General features: G+C 40.2%; 1 protein-coding gene across 1 annotated transcript in view; it reads left to right on the top strand.

The window, feature by feature from the left end:
- The first annotated feature begins 2,170 nt into the window (after positions 1 to 2,170).
- Positions 2,171 to 14,604, top strand: part of LOC119646713 — a 42,538-nt gene continuing 30,104 nt past the window's right edge. Inside the window, exons 1-3 of the mRNA XM_038047295.1 lie at positions 2,171 to 3,271; positions 3,334 to 3,747; positions 10,485 to 10,734. Coding sequence (XP_037903223.1) covers positions 2,182 to 3,271; positions 3,334 to 3,747; positions 10,485 to 10,734 — 1,754 coding nt within the window. The 5' untranslated portion in view covers positions 2,171 to 2,181. The remainder of the gene's footprint in view (positions 3,272 to 3,333; positions 3,748 to 10,484; positions 10,735 to 14,604) is intronic.

Raw genomic sequence — 14,604 nt, forward strand, 5'->3', positions numbered from 1 at the left:
ACCGTCCGATTGTGGATAAAATCCGGCTCAATAGGTTACGGTGGGCGGGTCACTTAATCCGTATGGATGAAGATGATCCCACCCGGAAAGTCTATCAGGGCAATATCTATGGTAGGAAAAGAGGACGAGGCAGACCCTGCCTAAGATGGAGCGATGGCGTGGGCCAGGACGCCAGACAGCTTTTAGGGATATCGAATTGGTGAACCTCGGCGCAAAACCGGGACGTCTGGAGTTCCTTATTAAGGCAGGCCTAGACCGGATACCGGTTGTTGCGCCGTTGATGACGATGATGAATCAGGTGAGAGTGAATACTAAAACCATTCATACCAAAGCTCTCTGCAACACCTATAAGAGGGAAATAGATGCAGCCTAATCACAAAACAAATCGAAATGGCTGGTTGGACGATGAATGTCAGCTAGCTACGGAACGACGAATGCTGTATACCGAGTAATGTTGCATTCTCAAAGAAAACTTATCACGAACTCTGTCGAGTGGAAAAGCAACTTCGCAGACGGAAAAAGGAAGCCTGGGAGAATCAGGTCTGTGAACTTGAAAAGTGCAAGGAGCAACCGCACTTGGCGCGAAAGTTTTACCAACAAGTCAGCAGGATGAAGCTTTACACCCCTCGATGCTCATTCTGCCGAGACGAAGAAGGAAATCTGATTTCCGACAGAATGGACATATTGGAGCGATGGGTTGAGTATTTTGATGAACTGCTCAACAACCCAACTATCGGCGAGTTGGAGGTCTCGAAAACTGAAAACGACGGACAAATAGAACCACCACCAAGCATAGAAGAAACAGTTTGTGCAATTGATTGCTTGAAAATGATAACTCGCCAGGAGCCAATCTAAATATGATGGCAACAAATTTACCACCAAGCGGTTCATCAACTGATACTCAAGGTGTAGGACAGCGAACCACTGCCTGACGACTGGTATTAAGAGATTATCTGCCCCATACATAAAAAGCGGGGTATCACGGAGTGCAGCAATTATAGAGATATGACTTTGCTGAGTACTATCTAGAAAGTATTGTCCGCTAGCCTGCTAAGGCGGATAGCCTTATATGCCCAGAACGTCATTGGCCCATTCCAAAGAGGCTTTACTCCACGCAAATCAGCAACACATCAGATTTTCTCTCTGCGGCAATCAATGAAAAAACTGTTGGAATATGGATATCAGTTGCACCATCTTCAACTCTACACACCCCGGTTCTGCGCAAAGGTCCCCCTTCGCCCGAGAACGGGGTGTGTGGATACCGATTGGTGCGCAGTTGATGGTGATGATGATAACTATGATGACAAATTTTGTACTACTAGGATGAACTTAAGGGAGGTGTCGGGTAAATTTCTAAAAGTTTGCAATATTCTATTATGTGTTGAGTTTATTTATGAAGATAAAGGATTGAGTTATATTTTTCACGAAGGCATATTTAAACATGATTCACTGTATCTAATCCCATTTACCTATGGGAAAACATCCATATTTTTACACAGATGTGTTGTACGTTGTTTTTAAAGATTACATTTCAATTATTAAGTGGAAATGTTTCTCCATAGGTTTGAAAATATAGCTGAGAGTGGTTCGAAATCATTTTAATGAAGATTCAAATAATGTCTACAATTGTGTTTCTTTTTAAGAGAGGTCTAAAGTTTACTTTCCAGTACCTGCCATGAAACCTTCCATCGGTAATTCAAATGAAAAGCTAGGTTTGCTTTTGATTGTGCTCTAAAGGAAAATTCCGGTTAAAATCGGTTGTTGTTATCAGATACAAAATATTTGACAATTGAAAGTCATGCTTACGTGCTCAATTTATAGGACTATAATTTTATCAGCAACATCGTAATTTCTTATAGCCAATATATTCTGTTGAATCACTTTTCTTACAATCTGATTTGCGGGATCCTCCCTTACATTAATCTGTCTATGTCCTTTCATTTATTTAGCTATTTGGATTATATTTTTCACACCAATCAACGAATTCTAATTTCATCACTGGATACTCTGTACAGGTATTGAAAATAGAATTCAAACAAACTCAAACGTACGCATTATATATGCATTACCAGCTTGTTATCTAATCGGTTTTTAATTCAATCGCGCAGAATGAATCTTGGCTTGGGAAACAGCTATTATACGACATAAGCAACTGTTAGTTCCCATCTAGCTTCAGTCGAGATGGATTGTTTATCTATTGTTCTGTGGTCTTTAATTAGTTTCGTGTCGCTAATTTACATTTATTTCAAGAAGAAATATTCGCATTGGAAAAATCGTGGTGTGAATTATGTGGAACCGACATTTCCGCTTGGAAATTTATCATTCGGAAAAACACATTTCAAAGACTTCTCCACTAAAATCTACAAACAAAAAAATGAAGACCCTTTTGTGGGCGCTTACATCCTAGCGAAACCAATAGCTATTGCGACAAGCCTCGATTTTATTCAAAATGTTCTGGTGAAAGATTTTAGTAATTTCCATGAACGTGGAGGGTACTCGAATGAAGTGGATGATCCCTTAAGCGCCAACATGCTAACCTTAGATGGTGAAAGATGGAAATTTCTGCGCACGAAACTATCTCCGACATTCACCTCGGGCAAAATGAAGTTAATGTTCTCGACAGTTGTGGAAGTGGCTAATCGATTCAGTGATACTCTCGCGGATATTGTTAAACCGGAGGCAGAAGTGGAACTTCGAGATCTACTTGCCAGATTCACAACAGATGTGATTGGCTCTTGTGCTTTCGGAGTAGAATGCAACAGTTTGAAAGATCCGAACGCAGTATTCCGCTACTATGGTAGTAAGGTATTCGAAGACAGTGCAATCGGACCACTAACACATTTGTTAGCTGTTCAATATCCTAAATTAGCAAGAAAGTTGCATATCAGGCTGTCGCGGAAAGACGTGAGTGACTTTTTCCTAAAAACTGTTCGTGAAACAATTGATTATCGGGAAAAAAATAATGTTAAACGGAATGATTTCATGAATTACCTTATCCAACTGAAAAATGGCGAGAGCATTGATGGTAAAGACTCAACAGAGAGGAAAAAATTAACAATAGAAGAAGTTACAGCGCAAGCGTTTCTGTTTTTCGGTGCCGGTTTCGAGACTTCATCTACCACAATGACCTATTGCTTATATGAGTTGGCATTGAATCCTGATATCCAAGAAAGAGCTCGACAGGAGATCAACGATGTTTTAGAGAAACATGAAGATAAATTTACGTATGAAGCCCTTCAAGAAATGACATATGTTGAACAAATAATAAGTGGTACATACAGTTTTTCCCTTGAATTTAATTTGTTTGAACTTAACCGACTTTTGTATCCACAGAGGCTCTTCGCAAGTATCCACCAATAGTACTTCTACAGAGGAAAGCAGCTCAAGATTATCAGATACCCAACACTAAGATAATTCTTGAGAAAGGGCAGGAAGTAATAATTCCAGTGTATTGTGTTCATCATGACCCTGAAATATATCCGAATCCAGAAATGTTTGACCCAAGCCGTTTTGCACCAGAACAGGTTAGAAGCCGACACCCAATGTCATTTTTGGGATTTGGCGATGGTCCTAGGAATTGTGTAGGAATGCGCTTTGGACGGATGCAAACAAGAATAGGCCTAATTACTTTATTAAGAAATTATCAGTTCAAACCATCCTCCAGGACTGCAATTCCGTTAATTATTGATCCTAGCGTGGGAATACTTACTCCGAAAGGTGGGATGAACCTTAGAGTTGAAAAAATTTGAAAGTTATACTGTATATTAAATTTTGGTTATTATATTATGTTATCTGCATTTACTTTTTTTTGAATGCGCTTTCTGTTAACTGGAATGAATATATAACTTAATTTTACGGATATAATGTTCAATCAGATCTAGATATCTTGTTGGAAAAGATAAAATTTGAAGATCTTTAGACGACTCTTTTGTTATTTCCATTGACTCAGTTTCAAATTATAGTATTCTATAATGTGGCTTGTTTTCAAGTGCTACCTCTTCGCAGCGAATTGGTGCCTAGGCCATAAGATGTTCATAACTTTTCGCCCCGCCATCACGTTTTTAAGTCGGTTCTATCCAGATATCAACTTATGAAGTGAATGGAAACAAAGAATCATTCAAAGCATACAAGGAAATATAGACATTTTGTAGGTAGCAGCCGTGGTATGTGAAATAAAAAACCTAGTTGAATTCTCAGAACGCTGCAATATGCAAGGAATAGTATAAATAGGCTGATGGATGATTGAATGAAACGTTAAGGATTGAGAACAGAGTTCTAGTTTAATGGTGATTATTGGAAATAGCATTTGTGTCCGCGACCAAAGACCTCCTCTTGAAAAAGCTTCTCCTAGGCTCTTCATTTAGAGGAAACAACCTAATTGTCAATTCGTGACCAAGGCATTTTCAGCGTGCTGTTCGTTAGTGACATTGTCATAACAAGTGGAAGGACACTGTGGTTTATCAAGCTAATCCATCCATAAATTGCACGTTGGTTCATATTTGCAAGAAACTTTCAGTGAGCCGGATAGGAAGAGACTGTGTCTGCTTCACCGCTTTCTTCTGTGCTGCTAAGCGCGGGCCAAGTAAATGCTCTCAGACATCGGAAAAAGCCCACCAGTACCTGAACTGCGAGGTAAGCATCGGTAATTATTGCAAGCTAAACTCAACATCCTGGCGCGAATAAAAGAGTTACGCGTAGGTGAACTTTGTCGTTTTGAGATGTTTCAATTCAAAGAAAAAGTCAAAGAGTTGAGAAATACCGTTAGTTGTGTCACACAATCACATTTTGGAAATCTTGGCGGTGTGCAGAGATGTGTTTCGAAAGTGATTGGAGACTACAATCTCTTCAATGTTGTGCTCATCACCGAAATCTTAGAGGTCCTGAAGCAAAAACCCACAGTAGGTTCTCATTGAATCCGCAAGTATCAAAGAAGTTTTCAGCATGGTATAGACAACACTTCTTTTTTCCCAAAATAAAAGATATCTTTACAAAACTCACTAAATCAGTATGGAAAAGTAACGCCGATCTTGATCAGGCAGGAGACTGCTTGAAAAGTTTTGGAATCAAACCAGCCATTGCAACTTAAAGACAGCGTGGCTTCCACATTTGATGACCACACTTGACATTTCTGAAGATGATATTGAAGTAGCCCTTGGAAGGCGCCAGGAGTTAATAAGGTTCATGACTTTTGGCTAAAATGGGCCAAAAACACACACCGAGTGTTTGCAAATCATTCTAGTCAAATAATTGCTCACCCAATTTTGGTTCCATCATTCTTCAGCTAGGGGACAACCTACTTCATCCACCAAACACTAGGGTACCTATCCCTTCCCATCATCTATAAGGTTCTTACTCCAATTCTCAGGGCGAAGTATCTCAAAACATGTTTTGTTTAAAGATTGAGGGGTCCTAAGTTCGCATCCGCTTAATATCGGACTGGACCAAATGGGGAGCAACTTACTCCCTCTTTTTTTGGTCCACGAATCCTTCGTTTAGGGCTTAGCACCCAAACTTCAAGGATATTAGGCGAAGATAGTTTTACGGTTTCTTACCAGGGCAGAGGCAAATCGTCAGATAGAGGCAGCTCACCTCTGCCCTGGGATCGCCGTGACACTCAATATAATTCGCAGGCATGTCTTGTTCCGCGAATTATATAAGGGAGCATGTAAAACACTGATGAAAAATTGGAGCATAAACCTGTCAATATTCTCCCCCATAAATACACCAATCAGGCGTCGAATTTTCCAAGTCAATTTCATTGTCCGGCCATTTTCATCAAAGCAAATGTGGGCTCCAAATCAAATATGGCATTTGTCGAAATATACGTTGACCCGTTTAATATATATTAAGGACATTGTATGTGAAAGACGAAAACTAACTTCGTTTCATGCTGGACACCACAATCCAGTTCAGAATTTATATTGGCAACAGCTGGGTTTCGAGAAATGGCACATAGATACAATATCTCGTCGTATTGCAAGTTACAACATTCAACATAGAGCAAGTGGTTTATCAACTTGTGCTCAAGGTATGGGAAAGCGAATCAATGCCTGACGATTGGCAACGAGGCATTATCTGTCTCATACATAAAAACGGAGATATCACACAGTGCAGCAATTATAGAGGTATCACGTTGCTGAGTACCATCTATAAGATATTCTCCACTATCTTGCTAGACCGGATAGCCCCATACGCCCAGAACATCGTTGACCCATACCAAAGAGGCTTCACTCCAGGCAAATCAGCAACAGATCAGATTTTCTCTGTGTGGCAAGCAATGGAAAAACTGTTGGAATATGGACAACAGTTGCACTATCTGTTCATCGACTTTAAAGCCGCCTATGATAGCATAACCAGGGTAAAACTGTTCACGGCCATGGGAGAATTCCGACCAATGTGCGAGGCCAGATAAAAGCAGCAGGATCCCTCTCAAGACCATTCGACATCAACAACGGTCTACGACAAGGGGATGCCCTATCATGCGTCCTCTTTAACCTGGCCCTCAAGAAAGTGATCCGTGATGCTGAGGTAAATGCAGGAGGTACGATCCTCTTCGCGCGAGATCTTGGGCTGCACATCAATGAAGGCAAGACAAAATATATGGTTGCAACGTCAGCACCGAAGACGAATCAACCAACAACATCAAACCGCACTGGTCAAACACGAAGAAGAATAAGGATAGGAGAATACAACTTTGAGACCGTTGACAATTTCTCCTATCTAGGGTCGAAAATCACAACCGATAACAACTACGATGATGAAATCCGCGCACGGTTGTTTTCAGCCAACAGAGCCTATTTCAGCTTACAAAGACTGTTCCGCTCGAAACGTCTCACCGTAGGGCCAAAGCTCTTACTGTGCAAGACTATGATCTTGCCAGTCCTCATGTATTCCTCTGAAACTTGGGTTCTTAGCGAGAAAAATTGCGAACTCTTGGCCGGGTTTGAAAGAATCCTCCGAAGAATTTTTGGCCCCCTACATGAGGATGGACAATTCCGTAGCCTACACAATGACGAAATCTATGAGCGATACCATGACCGTTCGGTTGTGGATAAAAGCCGGCTCAATAGGTTACGGTGGGCGGGTCACTTAATCCGTATGGATGAGGATGATCCCACCCGGCAATATCTATGGTAGAAAAAGAAGACGAGGCAGACCCTGGCTAAGATGGAGCGATGGCGTAGGTCAGGACGCCAGACAGCTTTTAGGGATATCGAATTAGTGGACTTCAGCGCAAAACCGGGATGTCTGGAGTTCCTTATTAAGGCAGGCCTAGACCGGATACCGGTTGTTGCGCCGTTGATGATAATGATGATGAACATTAACTGTCAATAGTTGGACTATGCTGTGAACGTGATAAACTTGCAGTGGTACATAAATCCGAAGACAAGAATTCATTACGATTCAGAATTCGACCTCAACCAGCTCAGCCATCGGAACATCATTTTGGCAAACCGTAAGGATGTTGAACACCCCTGTCAACTCGTCACCCGTTTCCTTCCAAGCAAAGCCAAAGCATTACTGACTACACCGAATAACAATTTCGTCGAAAAAACCTAAGTGTAAAGAGAAACAACCCTTTAGTCGGCAAGGCTCTTAGGCTTGAATTGGAGTTGAGGCTCTGTAAACACAATTAGAAAATAGTGCACAACCGATGTACATATGTTAACTCTATTTCCCATTTTCAAGATTTCCCGGGCCGACAGAAATTTTTCAAACCAAAGGTCTTCATCCTTTGATAGATGATCCGGAATACTAGTCTCTGGAAAGTTGCTTTCTAGATATATATATCGATATTTGTTCATTTCAAACGTATTATAGTGGATTGGTATATATTTTTTAATTCACTAGCAAGGCCTTTTAAGTGTATCCTAAAGTCATAAATAGTCATATATTAACATAAACATAGCATCCTCAAGTTCGGTCAAAATCGTATTATTACTGGCAAAGTTATACTAACTCAAAGTTGTCTCTCTGTACAAATTTACCGCAACTCAAAACACTAAATATTAATACCACACTAAAGTGTCAAAATTCCGGGCTTCCACTTGCGTTTTTCTTTATTATTATCTTTTAAGCTTGCTATTCAATATTTTCCCTATATGGTTGTTAATAATGAATTCGCGTTCAAAATGATATAAATATTATGAAGAGCTAAGTCCTTAACTTAAAGAGTCCCTCTTCCCACCTCTCCCCAACTTTAAGAGTGTCATTCTCCATGTTTATAACCTGAGGATATCAGGGAAGTTTAGGATAGGTCGCTTTAATGCAGGGAAAATATCAATTGAAGATGTGAAAAATCGTGAATGTCTCCTTTTGATCGAAGCACTCGGGTGGTATTGAGTTCTCTAGTTTCAGGCGCCAACCAGTATTTTTTTTTTCCATTTTTTCCATTTTTTGTGTCTCTTGCGTTTCAATTTATCGCTATATTCCTAACTTGCATTTCAGGTGTGAGGCGGAAAGGTAAAACACGCCACACTTCGTAATTCAAATGCAAGAGGCCGGAACATTCAAAGAGGCAATCACTTGCTTGTCGATGGGAAACTTCAGTAGAATTGCAACATTTTTGGGCCGATCTTCAAAACTAATTTTGTCATTTCGGATTAGCTCCGCCTTTTTAGTTGACCTTGGCCAATTAGAATGCTCTTTAATGTATCTCTCAAGATGTATCTCCATTCATGATAGAAACTCATCGACATCAACGGCGCAATAACTAGTCTTCGGTCTGGACTTAACTTGATAAGGAACTGATATCCTGTTGCGCCGTGGTCCACCAATTCGATTTGATTGGTTTGGTCACATACTTCGGTGCTTTCACCTCAGGCGAGTTTTTTCCCTCACATGTGAGCTCATGATCAAAGTAATCTTATTACTCCGTTCAAGAGTACCTGCATCTTATTCGGGATCTCCCACTCCACCCTTTAACTCGGTTGATAACCGCTGTATCCAACTAGGCCTATGATCACTATCGTTAGTCACCCAAATATTCTGGTTACTGTCTCGATTTTCATACTGCCGGGAAGGCTATACTTCTATATCTATTGGGACCTATTACTTGGCTTTTTGTCAACCCATTCTAGTTGGCCGATTACTAATCATGCCTAGTTTCACCTATCCTAGACTATCTACATCGTTTCGTAGTTTGTCTGAGTCATCGCCCTTAGGTTACACTGGCTATACCTCCTCTATAACTTAATATGGCTAACTTGTGTGTTCTTTGCCTGTTTGTGCCAAGTTCATTTCAAATCGTATAACCTCTTATTGTATGTATTTTGTTGTTTTGTTATGTATTTCCACCTTTTCTTTTATTTGTGTATTTCCACTGTCGAGCACTGCTCGTCGTTCAGGCTATGCATTCGCCGTGTAGGCTACTTATTGTTCTACAATATAATTTGATTATTTTGGGTGTAATGCTGATCAAGTGTTCTAACCAAACTCTAATTCCTAATTGCCATGTGGGCTCAGATAGGAGCGACGTGATAGGGTTTTACACCCTCATAGATCCGCCAAGCGAACGACCTTACAAGGGCTACAATAGCACCATTCTCCAACTTCTTTGAGCGGAAAAAAAGCTAAAGCTGATTAGCAGAAATATAGATCCCCTAGCTCCAAAAAAAAACACTCCACAATGCAACTAAAGCACTTAAACACCAACTTGATGCAAACAAAAACAATAAAGTATATGACTTTTTGGAAAACTTGGACCATAGCGCCAACACACACTATTCAATTTGGAAAGTGATTAGATGAAATAACAAGTCGGAAAGGTTTTGTTTGTTTCTTGTGTGAGTATATTTAAGTGCAAAACTATCCCATTTGCACGTAGCCTGCAATGAATATGCATTTGGCATGTCAGTCTACTCACTTTAGTGTGATATTGATATTTAGTACTTTGGGATGCAGTACATTTACACGGTGAAGACAACTTTGAGCTACTGAAACTTTGTCAGTAATAGGATGATTTTGATCAAAATTGGGGATACCATATCGCTGCAAATTTTTATAACCCTAAGATAAACATAAGGGGGGTTTCTAGTCATTTTTCCCAAAAATATAGAAAAGTACTATTATTAACTCAATTTGAGCAGATATCGATATGGAGATTATTTTGAGGCACCTTCACGATTTTTTAACCAGATTCTTCGGTTGGGTAGTTTATGAGAATGGGTCCGATAACGTCCCCGCCCTCACCGCCTCTACAAAACTAAGGCTGGCTTCGATAAGTACTAGTCGAGAGCTTGCATTTGATACCAAACATGACCATATTCTGTGAAAAAAAATTGTATACCCCCGTTTTGCATATATGAGGACCTTCTTAATCTCTATGTAGAATGATGTAACTCAGTGCATGTCTGGGTGTTCACACTTTCCACCTTTTCACAAAATTTCGTTGATAATCGGTGTAACCGTTTCTGAGAAAAGTACGTGTGACAAACAAACAGACATTGAATTTGCAAACGAAACCTTTAAAAAACCAACGCTAGTTGACACACCTATGAAGGATGCAAAGGGTAACTGTGTTATGAATAGTAAGGACAAATTAGAGGCTTTAGTTCAGCATCTTGCCGAAATTTTCACTCCAAACATAAAAGAACTCATAAAATTAGAACTACCACCTATAGATAGTATACCGAACAACGTTTGGCACCTCAAAGTCTCCTTTGCCTCTCTGAACAGGAAGCTTCAAGAAATGACCACCAACAAAGTCCTCAGACATGACTTGATAACTGGCAGGTTAATGAAAGAACTCCCAATAAAAGAATTTAACGGCCTCGAATAAAAGAAACGAAGAAAATAAAAGACGTAACTCAAGTATAAAGTATGAACAATAAAGCAATAAAGTGGCTGAAAGTAGTGAGGTATGTAGGAATACACCTGGATAAAAAGTTTAATTGGAAGACCCATATCCAAAAGAAAAGGGTCCAAGTCAAACTTGCATTCAGCAAACTTTATTAGCTATTTGGTCTTATAGGATACAGCTTTGGGGATCAGGCAGAAAGTCCAATCTTGCAATAATCCAGCGAATCCAAACAAAGATAATTAGATCAATACTTCGGGTACCGCGCTACGTTAACAATGGAATACAAAAATCGGCCAAAAGCATTCTTACATCGCATAAATATCGTCGCTTAAAAAGGAGTGACCTACTCCAGTTGGTTAATTTAACTTAATTTTAGCCACCGCTCAGTGGTACACACTGGGAAAATGGGAGGATTTCAGATGAAGGAAGTTATCGCGGGAGAAATCATCAAGTCCAAAGTTAATCCGGTATATACAGGGTGCGGCAGCATAACTTCCTTTTTTGAAAACTCAATAAAAACTATTGTATGCATCGGAAAATATTTATTTATTTTTTATAATGTAGGTACATGTCTAAAGTTTTTATTTACATTGTTTGGAAGATCAAATCTGTTAGGTGACGTCCCCCATTCTCCATACATTGCATAAACCGATTTCTGGCGTTTGTCATGACTCTTGTTTGCATAGCAGGTGTTATGTTGGCAATTTCTTCTTGAATGTTGGTCTTCAAATCTTGTAGGGTTCTTGAACGGTTCACATAAACACCCCCCCCCCCCCCTAGGAAAAAAATCACAAGGGGACAGATCGGGAGAGCGTGCCGGCCATTGCAAATCGCCTCTAATTGAGATAAGGCGCTCTGGAAAGTGTTCCCTCAAAACAGCCATCGATGCTCTTGAAGTGTGTGCTGTTGCACCGTCTTGTTGGAACCAAGTGTCCCCCAAATCTAAATTTTCTAGCCGTGGGAAAACAAAATTCTGTAGCATGTTTACATACCGGTCCGAATTCACTGTCACTGTAACCTCATTTTCCTCAAAAAACCAGGGACCAATAATTCCAGCTGAGGAAATTGCACACCACACTGTGACTTTGGGTGAATGCAAAGGCTTTTGATGCAATTCTCGAGGGTTGGTGTTAGCCCAGTAGCGCATGTTTTGTTTGGTAACTGGCCCACACAAATGAAAATGGGCTTCATCGCTAAAAAAACAATAGCACCCTCGGGAACGACATCAAAAAAAAGCTCACACGCGTTCATCCGAGAATTGAAGTCACGTTCTGAAAGTTCCTGCACTATCACCATCTTATAGGGATGAAAATGAAGATCATCACGAAGAATTCTTCTCACAGAACGATCGGATAGTCCAAGGGCAGATGCGTGTTTGCGCGCAGAACGCCGTGGCGATCACAATATTGACGCTCTCACTGCTTCAATGTTCTCAGGTGATCTAACGGGCCAAGGGACTCCAGGTCTTCCTTTTGTCGCACTTGCAGTTTGTCTGAATGTAGTGACCCATGTAACAATTGATTTGCTTTATGGGACGGGAGCCAATGGGGCTAAATTAAAGCGATTCCGAAATGCACGCTGTGTTGCAATAACCGAACATCCGCTTGAAAAGTAAACCTCAACGGCAAAGGCACGTTCCTCACTATTCCAACGCATGATGGCGACTGAACCATGTCGGGACGAAACTTTACAGTATCCCCTCTTGAACGAGACCACTAGCGCTCCGCTATGACATCAACTAACTGAGTGGCGCGCATTTTAAAAAAGGAAGTTATGCTGCCGCACCCTGTATTATATTATATTATCATACCAAATCGAAATTACTTTGCTGGTACTAACTTCACCCGTTGGAGCTTCACTCGCGCATCAGATTTATAAAGATTACCGACGAAGCCTCAAAAAGAAGTATGCCGTTAGTACAAACCCTCGCTAAGCTTGAAAAAGAATACTCTACCTCACCGGAAACAACGGCCTAACCAGTAAAACCAACAATTGCAGATGCCAGGACGCTGAAACATAAAACGTAAATCCCCAACACATGCTTTGGACAACCCAGGTTGGTCGCCAACCTAATTCTGGTAATCAAAACCAATAAAGACACTTTTCTTTTAGTAGAATTTTTTCTCGGATGCTTCTTTTGTCTTCCTGGGATAAGTCTTTGACTCAAACTTCAGTGCCCATTATAATTTCTTCTTTAGCGAAAGTGGGATCTTAATTGGTATAGTTTAGTCCTTTGTTGAGTAAATTAAAGTAAATCCGGTTGGAATCCTAAATAAGAAATAAGGAGTTAAAGCATGGACTCAGAGCCATTCATTACTGATTAGAGGGTCACTTTTCAATGCGTGACACAAAACATTTCCTCAGTAATTTAGGCTGATATCATTATGATTATTGTTATCAGAAGGAAAATTACCAATACCGCAAAGTCATGCTGACGATCGATTCGCCGTTTTTGTCAATGACTCTTCAATATCATAATATCATTCAGCGAATACACCTGAACGTTGATCGAGCCGTGTTATGCCATGGTTCGATGGCATGTACGACCAATAGTTCCAATTGCGTGAGGGAAGGTGGGTGGAGGAGATTTACATGGACACACATATATAAGTCCCTAAGACCAGCGGGGTGAAACTTGTTGGGGAAATTGAGAATCAAGAGAAATGAGAAATGAGCACCTAAGAAGTGTACCATGTACTTATAAAACAATTGCGGAAAAAAGGATTGAAGATAATTTAAACCATTCACATTCCCTTACTTCCCTTATTATTTCATATGATAATTCATCTTGAATCAATAAAGTGGGAATATTCAGAAAATTTGCAAAGAAAAACGGGTAAATTCGGTCCCGAAATAATTTGTCTACGAAATTTGAAATCTTACCCCAAAAATGTAAGCATCTTGTATTTATTTACATATTTCACTTTTTTATTTCCAACCTCGTGTTAAGTTTAATATCTAAATAAAAGCGCATAAATTCATTAAAGCAACTTCGATCACCTGCTACAAGGTCATTCCAAGCCTGAAAATCTACACACCGTGCACAGATAGCGAAAATAGAAGCCAAACAAGCTTAGCTAGCGCAGGTGTCTCACAACATTAGAATTAAAAACAACGTCTCATACGTGCTTTGAAAGTTTGATGTTGATGTTTACATTGTTCTCGGAAAAGTCGAACTTTAGCAGGGAAAAAGTTCTATGCTGCATTAGTTGTCTTCTAGCTTCAGCAAAGATGGATACTTCGTCTATTGTTCTGTGATCTTTCATTGAATTGGAACTCCGAGAACTACTTGCCAGATTCACAACAGACGCGATTGATTCTTGCGTTTTTAGAATAGAATCTGACAGTTTGAAAGATCCTAATTCAGGACTCCGTTACTATGGACCAGAAGTATTCGAAGACACTAAAGTCTAACTAACAATATTGTTAGCTACTGGGTGCAGTTATGTGGGACTCCTACTCACTTAAACTATCTCCTTCTTCTTCCACTCTCCCCGCGGAACTGCTATAAGCATTGCATCGCGGGGCTGGTTCAGTTCGTAACTGCGGCTCATTATTGTTCTCTCTCTTTCTTGTTTTCTTCGCAGTTCTTCATGCATTAGCTGTTGATGAATCATTTTCAGCTCAATTCCAAGTTGATTCCAATCCTTCGTTGACTCCAACATAAACGCCATTATATTTTCAGGTGTTAAGCGCCTGTCTGCGATCGCCTCCACCCTAGTTCGGTGTGCTGTAAACCTTGGGCACTTAAATATAACATGTTCTGCATTCTCAGCCACGCTACCACATTGTGCTAGGTGCCG

This window comes from Hermetia illucens, chromosome 1 (assembly GCF_905115235.1).
Source record: "Hermetia illucens chromosome 1, iHerIll2.2.curated.20191125, whole genome shotgun sequence".
Lineage (NCBI taxonomy): Eukaryota > Metazoa > Arthropoda > Insecta > Diptera > Stratiomyidae > Hermetia > Hermetia illucens.